Source organism: Rhinatrema bivittatum, chromosome 13 (assembly GCF_901001135.1).
Source record: "Rhinatrema bivittatum chromosome 13, aRhiBiv1.1, whole genome shotgun sequence".
Lineage (NCBI taxonomy): Eukaryota > Metazoa > Chordata > Amphibia > Gymnophiona > Rhinatrematidae > Rhinatrema > Rhinatrema bivittatum.
The window spans coordinates 4787292-4798170 of record NC_042627.1 but is presented as its reverse complement, the minus strand read 5'-3'; the positions used below and the strand labels follow the sequence as shown (position 1 = coordinate 4798170).

Below are 10879 nucleotides of genomic sequence, written 5' to 3'. Positions count from 1 at the left end.
CAACTTGTCAGCCAGTAGTAAAGGAATTAGTGCAGACCAGAGCACAAATGGAAGCAGGATTATGAACAGTGCAGCAATTGTAGGAATCTGCTATAGTGGAAGAGTCAGGAAAGTGGAAATCTGCAGGCTGTACTTATACCAAGGATATAGGCTGGGTGCATCCAGCTGGTACTCTGTGTTGTGCTTTGAATATTTTAAATCTGATGTTACATGAGTCTCACTGGCCTATGCACAACAGTGCAAATACCATGTACACCAATTTGTCTCAAAGCATCTGGGCTCCAAATTTATAGACACTTTGTTCTCAATATGTGACCAGATGTCCAATATGTGCTACTGCAAATCCCTGTAGAAGTGCATTGGCCCCTAGTGGACATATTCCAAAACCACAGGGACCTTATTTAGAATGGCATTTAGAATGGCCAACCCTGTTCTGGCTATCGCTATTTACTTGTGTGTGTCTGTCCATATACCCAATGGCTGGAGGCCATAGCCTGTAAAGCGGAAGGAGGTACTTGTATGGCAAAAGCATTGCTGACCCACATTATACCCAGATTTGGGGTACCAGTAAAAATCGTGACAGATAATGGATCACCTTTCAGAAATGAATTAATGCATGCGTTAACATCAGATCTGAACATCATATGCAATCATGTCTCTGTGTATCGCCCAAATTCTAAAGGTTTGATAGAGAGAATGAATGGGATTCTTAAAACTAAGTTAAGACAACTGATGTTGTCTTATGAGCAAAATTGGCTTACTGCCTTACCAGCTGCCCTGATGGCACTTAGAATGAGCCTGGTGAGATCTATAGGAGTCACACCTTTGGAGCTGTATATGGGCAGAGCTATGAATTTACCACAACAAGTTGAGTATCAGAAACATACTAAGGTACCAGATTACCTGTTTGTATTTCTCAAAAGTGTACAGGTGGCAACACAGCAAATACATGCTGGTAGAGTTAAGCAATCCGAAGTGCTAGAACCCTCGAGGGTGTATGCAGTTGTTGATTTAGTTTATCGACACAATTTTACCTACCGAATGTGGAAAGATCCGGTGTACGCTGGACCATACAGAATAAAAAAGCAATTTTCCGAGGGGCTTCTATGTAGAAAAACGTATTTTTTCTGCAGAAATTCCTTTAAAACTTGCCTTCATAAAAAAAGTTCTCCCCATGTCCAGTTGTCTCCCAACTGTGAGGAGACTTGGATTACATGGCATAACTTTCAGACTTGAGTCTCTTCCCTGCTGGAAGTGGTGGTCATCTCTTCTTCCATCTCTTGCTTGAAGACCCTCTGAAGAGCTACCTTAATTGAGCGCCAGCTCCTCTGCCTGCTCCTGCTTCCCACCAGGAAGTATATGCAGGGATTGGCTGTACTGTTGATGATAGACAACAAGAGAGAGAGAGAGAGAACAATTCTTGGAATGGGGAGATATTGATAGGAAAATATAAATTGCATCACTTTCACAGGCAGGGCACAGATGAGGAAGATGAGAACAGTGATCACGATGACCTTGTAGAGCTTCGGTGAGTGACCGTGCTGGAAACTCCTCTGGATCTTGATGAAAAGAGTCAGGCTGGAGAACACCATCACAGGGGTCAAAAAAAGAAAGGTGTAAACACCAATGTGAATCATCATGGTGTATGTACAATTTTCAAAATTATTCAGAAAATCACAAAGATAAAGTTCTATTCCTGTGAGTAAAAATGAGAGCACCCACAGGAGGCCACACACAATGGTGGACTGGTGCTTTGGGCGTCTGCACCGGTACCAGAGTGGGTAAAGTGCAGACAGACAGCGCTCCAGACTGATGGCTGTCAGGAGGAATAGCCCTGTGTTGTACATAAAGAAATAGCCAAAACTCAGGATCATGACGGGATAGTATAAGAAATGAATCATTTTAGGCAAAAGGAGAAAGTCCAGTTGCAAGACAGAGAAGCAGAAGATGTGAAAGAAGTCAGCCATGGCAAGGTTCAAGATGTAGACGGTGAATTTGTTCCTCTTCATCTTGAATCCAAGAAACCAGAGAACAATCCCATTCCCAATCAGTCCCAAGAAAGAGATAATATAAGAAAGGCAGATCAGACTAAGGATCACCATCATTTCACCAGATCTGCTCTCTCCTGTTCCATCATATTCTGTTATCCCAGTGGTGCTGAGTGAAACGGTGCTCAGCTCAGTCATCCTGTGGTTTCTGGTGTGGGAAGATGGATAAGTAGTAAGAAGGCTGATGTTTCCTCGGTGTGTTGAGTCAGGCTGTCATTATATTGTTCAGCTTCTGTCCTCATACAGATCTTGAAAATCTGTGTTGTTCTGTAGGAGGTGAAGCTCTCTGTCTCTCTGTTCCCTGGAAGGCACTGGAGCTCTCTGTGTTTATCTTTTAGGAAGCGCTGCAGCTGTTGGTGCCTCTTATTCCTGTAGGAGGCGATGGAGCTCTCTGTATCGTTCTGTAACTCTCTCTTGCTCGCTCTATGATCTCAAGAGCAGTACAGTTTTCTATCTGTATTATAATTAGAGCAGATAAGACATAGTTATGTATGGGATAATTTTTAAATGCATTTGCGTGCATAAAACCAGATTTAATGCATATAAGTGACTCTTTGAGGATAGCCCTGGGATGTCAGCGCATAAACGTACACACGGAACAGGATTTCACGCATATTTTTACGTGCATACTAAATAGGAATTCCAAGGAGCAGAGTTGGGGCATGACCTGGATTTTGGGACTATTAGAGGGGGGGCATGTTTTGGGCAACTTGGCCTTTTATTTTTCCCAAGGGACCATCGGGGATCTGCGTTAGAAACCTGAAGCTTCCTTGGGAAAATAACTACACCTCCCTCAAACTATAGGATTGGGTATGAATAAGCTGCTTTGCATACATTATGAGATTTTATGCATGCAAATACGTGCAAAGTAGCTTATTTCCATAGGGGAGGAAATCTTCTGTTCTGTCACACAATATCGTGTGATAGTGCCGCAATATGGCAATATCATGCAATAAATAGCATTTAATGCATGTAACATGCTGTTTAAATCATGATATTGCTCTACTGTGGCTTAGTAAATCTAGACCTGAATTAGCTGATTTTCAGCTGTATCTGTCTAGGGGCAACATTTACTAAGCATTTTTCCCATAGAGCTAGAATGGGAGAAAAGCCTTAGTAAATCAGGCTGTAAATTAGCCGAATAATTTTAGACCTGCCTCAGAGCAATCCTAAAGTTATCTGGCCATATATGATTGGATAACTTTAGACTTAACTGGCTGGGTGGGTAACACAGTTATTTTATTTTATCTTTAAAGTGAGGAACGGGGTTGTGGCTGATTCCCTGACCCCCAACCAATACGCTAGAAACAGGCCCTGCCAGGCCAAGCCTACCGCTACCCTCAGAAACCCCTGCAAAAGCACTTTCCAGAAGAAATTGTGTGGTGCTCTGCTGGGTGGTTTTGGTAGCTTACGTTTCCTGTGCTGCTATCACAGCAACGGTGATCGTAGCCGGGATCTCACTGCGAGCATTACAATTCCAGCAAAAGACGAGTCCAGTTCGGTAGGGAGGGGGAAAAGGAAGGTGCATTTTGTGTAAAACTTGGCTGAGCTTGGGAGGGGCTGGGGGAGGAGGAGGGTCACCCAGCGAGTAAAACACAGCTGGGATTTAGAGGCGGAAATCTCTGATGTACAAATTCCAGGGGTGTGATAAATCAGTGTTATCACCTGCATAGCTTAAAACACAGGTCAAATTACAGCCACAAGTCCAGGAAAACAAGGCCCTCATCTTCTTATTATGTTTAAGAACTGAAAATGTTAACCTGGATCTTGTATCATGCCTTGCAAATCTGTTTAATGTTTTGTGAATATTGTTTGTTTGTTTTCTTAATAAGTGCTGGAAACATTTACCTCACATACAACCATCTTGAAAACTCTGTTATCTTGATCAATTGTACTTACCCATTTATGGAAAGTGACAAATTCTTCCAAATCTCTCATCTCTCCCCTATTTTCTAGCAGAGGATTTATATTACCCTTATACCATTTTTTACACATCTTTTGGAATTTGGACCCGGAAATAACTACCAGGGTGGCCCATGGAAAGGTAGCCCAGCTGCAGTACCAGTGCATTGGGGGCAGGCTACCTTTCCATGGGCCACCCTGTAGATTGGTCAGATGCCTGCTTTAAGAGAAACCGTCCCTTCCAGTCATGTTTAAGCTGTTCCCCTACATCCAAGCCTTTATATTTAGTGTTGTTTATGCATTTCCAATGATCTGCATAGAGATGTGATGATCAAGAAAAGGCCATCCACATATGCAAGCAGCTTAAATTCCATGTTGCTAATCTTAATATCAGCTTAACGTTCCCTAAATAATGTTTCCTACGTTAAAAGAAACAATAGCGGGAATAATGGACATCCTTGATGCTCTCTTCACTTGTAAAATAAAATCTGCAGTCAAAATTTTGTTAACCAAAACAGAGGATTTGTGATTTTTTAAGAAGATCTTTATCCATTTCACAATATCCCCTTTTTTTAGGATATTTAAATCAGTTTTTTAAGACCCTGCTCGAATATTTGTAGCTGGTTCTGCTTTAGTGGATTTGAAGCAAGGCAGCAGATCATTAGCTGAATTTGCCATAGAATTCAAAACACTGGCGGCAGAACTCCGCTGGGACCCTAGATGTCTGAAGACTCTCTTTTGCAGAGGCCTGGATAACCGTTTGAAGGACGAGCTGGCCGCTCGCCAGACACCTGACTCGCTGGATGAATTAATAGCTGTGGCCACTCGAATTGATCACCGGCTCCAGGACAAGGTGAAGGAACTCCGGCCTAGGGTGTTACCCGGGTTGAAACTAGGCCAATGCTGTCTCTACACCTCAGATGGTTCCAGTAGTTCCTGCTGCTGATACAGATGAACCTATGCAACTTGGTCATGGACACTTGACCTCCAAGGAGAGAAGAGTTTGAAGAAGCACGACCTTTGCATGTACGGTGGTCAGCCCGGCCATAATGTCTCCACATGCTCCATTCGTCCGGAAAATGGACGGGCATAGGTCCTGCAGGAGGACTGTTCTTAGGCCATACCGTGACATCTCCTCTGCTCTCTCTCCCAGCCTCTTTAACCTATGGCCAGTTGGAAGTTGTGTGTTTTCTGAAGTCGATAACCAGCCACTGAAACAGCTCAGCCAAGCATGGATCAAATAGTTTCTACTGCTAATTAAGAGGAAAAACGTCAGCCTAGGACATAGTTCAGTCTATGAAAGAAAATACTGTAGTAACATGAGTCAAAAACAACACAAAGTACAGCAGCATCGAGAGTGCAGCAACAGGAGCACCAGCAGCAACCAACTACTGACCAGATACTGGCATCCTGCTTCCTTCTTTTCTGGCCAAAATGGGAAGAGACTGGCTTGGGTGAGAGAGAGCTCCTGTTCATTGACGTAGCTAGGCATTGAAAGATGTTTTCTGTGGGGATGGCTTACCGTGGGCTCTGTTATATATACCAGAGCTATAATAAATAATATATTATCACTGGTTGGTCTCTCCTGGGTCTATATCTCACACACACTTCCTGCTAGTCACATCAGTGGTTCTAACAATACTTTAATTCAAATTTCAAGAATAAGCTTCTTATCCAAATTCCTCCCAGATTGGCGCCACATTTCTCCTTTCTTCCCATCATCTCCTGCTCCCAGGAAAGAATAAAGATCCATTCCATGCATCATCTCTGAGTGAGAGACTCCTCTGGAAACTTCTCCAGATGATGGCCACTTAATTCTCTTGGCCAAGAAGAATTTGCTTGGCTGGTAAAAATAAAAACCAGTCATTAAACTCCAAATAAAAGGAAGGAAAGATGGATAGAAACGTCCTTCAAAACTTATTTCAAATGAGAGGAAATAACGTTCCTTAAAAGCACCCCTTCTACCTTTCCATACCCAGGTCTAAATCCATAAGACCCAAAGGGTCCTCTCCCCCCCAAAAAAAAGAAACACAACAAGAGCAGGAACAGTAACATCCTGCCTGCTAGAAAGTGCAACTGAAAATGCACACCTCATCTAGGTGTCTCTCCTTTTTATATTAGTGAGAAGTAACCAACACGGCAGCCCACCTGGGGGATCTGCAATCCACTAGGAATGCTTTGTCTCTGCCTACCCTAATGGCACGGGCTTCTTAATAGAAACCCAGTAGGGTTCTCTATAAAGTGCAGAATTTTAGAAAGCTGGCCTTTTGCCTGTTTGTGCTTTTTCCAAGGCCAAGCTTAAGTTCACCGTTCAGATGTCATAGAATCTGCTTACCATCAGTAGTAAACATTATGGGGCAGATTTTAAAAAACAGCGCGCGTGCGTACTTTTGTTCGTGCACCAGGCGCGAACAAAAGTACGCTGGATTTTATAAGATACGTGTGTAGCTGCGCGTATCTTATAAAATCCGGGGTCGGCGCGCGCAAGGGGGTGCACATTTCTGCAACTTGCGCGCTGCCCTTTTCCTCCAATTTCGGAGCGGCCTCGGAGGGAACTTTCCTTCGGCCTCCTCCCACCTTACCCTCCCTTCCCCTACCTAACCTACCCCCCCAGCCCTATCTACACTCCCCCCTATCTTTGTTGAAAAAGTTGCTCGAGGCAGGCGTAACTTTGCGCGTGCCGGGCCGGCAGCCGCGCTCCATGGTTCGGTCCGGGAGCTGGTCTGGAGGCCGCGTCCATGCCCCCGGAATGCCCCCAGGCCGAAACCACGCCCGCGGCGCCGCCCCCGGATGACGCACCGGCCACGTCACGCCTCTCGACACGCATCCGATGACATGCGGATCGAGACACGCCCCCGACCCCCCCCCCGGAAATCCCCGGGACATATGCGCGTCCCGCCGAGCCTATGCAAAATAGGCTCGGTGCGCGTAACCCTTTTAAAATCCGGCCCTTCAAGAAGAACAATCTGTAGGTAAGGATAACATTATTATTCATAAGGTACAGAAACTGTGAGAAATGTACATAGCTAACGGAGCTGCTATCAGACTAAGTCATAGTTTTCCCTTCTATGGGAATACATCATGCTGTACGTAAGATTCAATTATCGGCTAAATACAAATGTATTAATGTCTGAAATAGATCAGCATTTAGTAATTGTACTTTCTCTTTGGGACGAGCAGTCCTGACAACATATCACCTTTGACTATGGAACGTGGGAAGAGTGGAGACCAGGCTGTGGGGGGTGAAGAAGAACATTATTATACCTCAAGATGTACTTGAGATTACATTAGGTTTACTATGGACTGCGATAAAGTCTCTTGAGAAAGCCATTGTAAATTTATCCCAGAATATTCGCGGGGATTTTAAAAGCCCTGCTCGCGTAAATCCGCCCGGATTTACGTGAGCAGGGCCTTGTGCGCCGGCGGCCTATTTTCCATAGGCCGCCGGCGCGCGCAGAGCCCCGGGACTCGCGTAAGTCCCGGGGTTTTTTTGGGGGGCGTGTCGGGGGCGTGTCAGGGGTGGGGCCGATCGACGCGGCGTTTCAGGGCGGGCCCGGGGGCGTGGTTTCGGCCCGGGGCGTTCCGGGGGCGTGGCCGTGCCCTCCGGAACCGCCCCCGGGTCGAGTCTCGGCGCGCCAGCAGTCCGCTGGCGCGCGTGGATTTACGTCTCCCGGAGGGAGACGTAAATCCATGGATGAAGGTGGGGGGGTGGGTTAGATAGGGCCGGGGGGGTGGGTTAGGTAGGGGAAGGGAGGGGAAGGTGAGGGGAGGGAACGGAGGCAGGCTGCGCGGCTCGGCGAGCGCCGGCTGCCCAAAATCGGCAGCCTTGCGCGCGCCGATCCAGGATTTTATAAGATACGCGCGTATCTTATAAAATCCAGCGTACTTTTGTTCGCGCCTGGTGCGCGAACAAAAGTACGCGATCGCACATTTTTTAAAAATCTACCCCATTATGAGTACTCAGCAGAGCTTTTCTAACTTGGAGAATACAGTTTCCTTAAATAAAACAAATATATTAAAATGTGAAAAACGTTTAGAACAAGTGGAAGTATTTCAACAGAAATTTGTTAATTCAGAATTGGTAAATGAAAAAAAGTTAGAATTCATGGAAAACTCAAAAATATTTGCATCTTAGGATTCTGCATTTTCCAGTGGTTAGATTAACTTCAGCAAAGGAAATGTTCGATAGATACCTAATACACACAGGGCCGGATTTTATCAGGTACGCGTAGGCGCAACCCGGCGCACACAAATGTACTCCCGATTTTATAACATATGCGTGCAGCTGCGCGCATGTTATAAGATTCGGAGTCGGCGCATGCAAGGTGCACACTTGTGCACCTTGCATGCGCTGAGCCCTAGGGGAGCCCCAATGGCTTTCCCTATTCCTTCCGTCCCCCCCACCTTCCTCTCCCTTCCCCTACCTAACCCGCCTCCCAGCCCAACCTAAAACTCCCCCTCACCTTTATTTTTCAAGTTGCGTCCGCCTCTGAGCAGGCGTAGCTTGCGCGCACCGGTTGAGTGCCGGTGCGCGATTCCCTGGCCTAGTGGCCCTCCGGAGGCCTCTGGCCATGCCCCCTCCCCGCTCCTTTTTCCAAACCCTGGGACATACGCGCGTCCTGGGGCTTGCACGTGTCGCCGGGCCTACGCAAAATAGACTCGGTGCGCTTAGGGCTTTTAAAATCTGCCCCATATTGAAGATGCAGCAACAAAATTTACCTGTTGTCTCAAAAGTCGATTATTTGCCAATAAAACCTATATCTGGTAGATCAGCTGAAGGGGTAACATCAGAGGTATCAATTGATGTCTCTGATGTTTTGGAGATATCATTAGAATAGATACCAAAATTAAAACATGGACTACACCATGGGGTGGATTTTAAGAGCCCTGCTCGCCTAAATCCGCCCAAATCCGGGCGGATTTAGGCGAGCAGGGCCCTGAGCGCCTAAATCCGCCCAAATCCGGGCAGATTTAGGTGAGCAGGGCCCTGCGTGCCGGTGAGCCTATTTTACATAGGCCTACCGGCGCGCGCAGAGCCCCGGGACTTGCGTAAGTCCCGGGGTTTTCGGAGGGGGGCGTGTCGGGGGCGGGCCCGAACCGCGCGGCGTTTAGGGGGCGGGTACGGGGGCGTGGCTACAGCCCAGGGCGGTCCGGGGGCGTGGCCGCGCCCTCCGTACCCGCCCCCAGGTTGCGTCCCGGCGCGCAAGAGCCCCCGACAAAGGTAAAGGGGGCTTAGACAGGGCCGGGTGGGTGGGTTAGGTAGGGGAAGGGAGGGGAGGGAACGGGGGTAGGCAGCGCGGCTCGGCGCTCGCCGGCTATACAAAATCAATAGCCTTGCGTGCGCCGATCCAGGTTTTTAGCAGATATGCGCGGCTCCGCGCATATCTGCTAAAATCCCGCGTACTTTTGCTGGCGCCTGTTGCGCCAGCAAAAGTAGGCCAATTCGCGCTATTTGAAAATCTACCCCCATGTGTATACTTTAGTTTTACAGCTGACCATGATACTGTTTTGAGATGTTTTTGAAACAACGAATGCAGCTTTTTCATGGCCAAAAGATCTGGATTTATCCAGACCTGGCTAGGTCAACACAGGTTAGAAGAAAAAGATTTCTTGAGTGTTAGATCAGAAGTAGAAGCTACTGGAGCTAGAATGACTTTGAAATTTCCATGTAGATGTCAGATTTATTTCTCTAATCATAAATATGTGTTTTTTGAAGTGTCTCAGCTCCAAAAATTCTTGGACTCTCATACTCCAACTATGACAGAGAATGGCTTGAAGCAATTCATTATTTATCCAGTGTAAAAACTCTGATTGTATAATTAATGTGGAATGTAGATCCCTATTTACTTATCAGCTTAAATACGTTAGCTCGTATTTTGTATATAAAGAAGAGGTATGAGACTTATATTATAACTGTATCTTGTTTCAATAGATTATTTAATTGTTGTCAATACCTGTACTCTATTTATAATGTAATGTTATATAATTGTGGAAAATGCAATAAAAATAAAATAAAAAAACCCCCAACAAACAGAGCTGCTGTGGGACTAAGTCATAGTTTTACCTTCTCTGGGAATACCTCATGCTGTACGTAAGATCCAGTTATCAGCTAAATACAAATGTATTAATGTCTGAAATAGATCAGCATTTAGTAATTGTGCTGTCTCAATCCATGGTGCGAGTATCAGGTGCAATTCTAATCACCCATCTCAAAAAATAAAGAAAAGTTGTAAAGAAGAGTAAGAAAGAGGATGGAACAGCTCCGTTATGAAGAAAGGTTAACAGATTATGCTCTTTAGCTTGCAGACAGGAGCAGGAGTGACTATATTATTCCTCAGCAGTATCTCTTCCCCTAGTATTTGCTATTAATATCTCTTTTAAGAATGAGGAGAAGAGGCAAATAAAAGAGGATATGAGAGAGGCTTATAAAATCATCAGTGAGATGCAATAGGTCAGTAGGGGATAGATATCTTCCCTTTCCAATACTAAGACTAAGGGACACTCCATGAAACTAAGAACCAGCAGATTTAAAACAAATCGGAGAAAGCTCTTTTAGGAAAAGTCCATAAACAGTTATTAGCTGGGTAGATTTAGGAAAACCCCCGTTTATCCCTGGGAGTGAGCAACAAGAAAGGGATCTATGCTTTGGGATCTGTCGAGAACTTGATGAATCTTTGGTCTGACTCAGCCTGGTCTATCTTCTGGTTTTATTACATAAATTTGAGCAATGGAATGCATTCAGCTCAGGACCTAATGGACTCACCTGTCCCTAGCCTGTGCCATTGTCACTGCTGCTCAGCTGCAGGTGTCCTTGTCACTGAGGCATTTGTCTGTCCTGCCTGCCAGCTGTCTCTCTCCCTATCACTGCTAAACAACTGCCATTGTCCCTACGAGAGAGCTTATAATATCATTTCTGTGCTACTTAATTT

The 10879-nt window shown here is 45.7% G+C and overlaps 1 protein-coding gene across 1 annotated transcript; it reads right to left on the bottom strand.

Annotated features, from left to right (window-relative positions):
- Window positions 1-327: 327 nt before the first annotated feature.
- On the bottom strand, window positions 328-3545 carry LOC115075240 (proto-oncogene Mas-like). The gene is made up of 2 exons (XM_029575532.1): window positions 3461-3545; window positions 328-2502 (listed from the first exon to the last, which is right to left on the bottom strand). Exon 2 carries the CDS (start codon window positions 2184-2186, stop codon window positions 1227-1229), a length of 960 nt encoding a protein of 319 aa, XP_029431392.1. The 5' UTR covers window positions 2187-2502; window positions 3461-3545; the 3' UTR covers window positions 328-1226.
- Between the last annotated feature and the right edge of the window lie 7334 nt (window positions 3546-10879).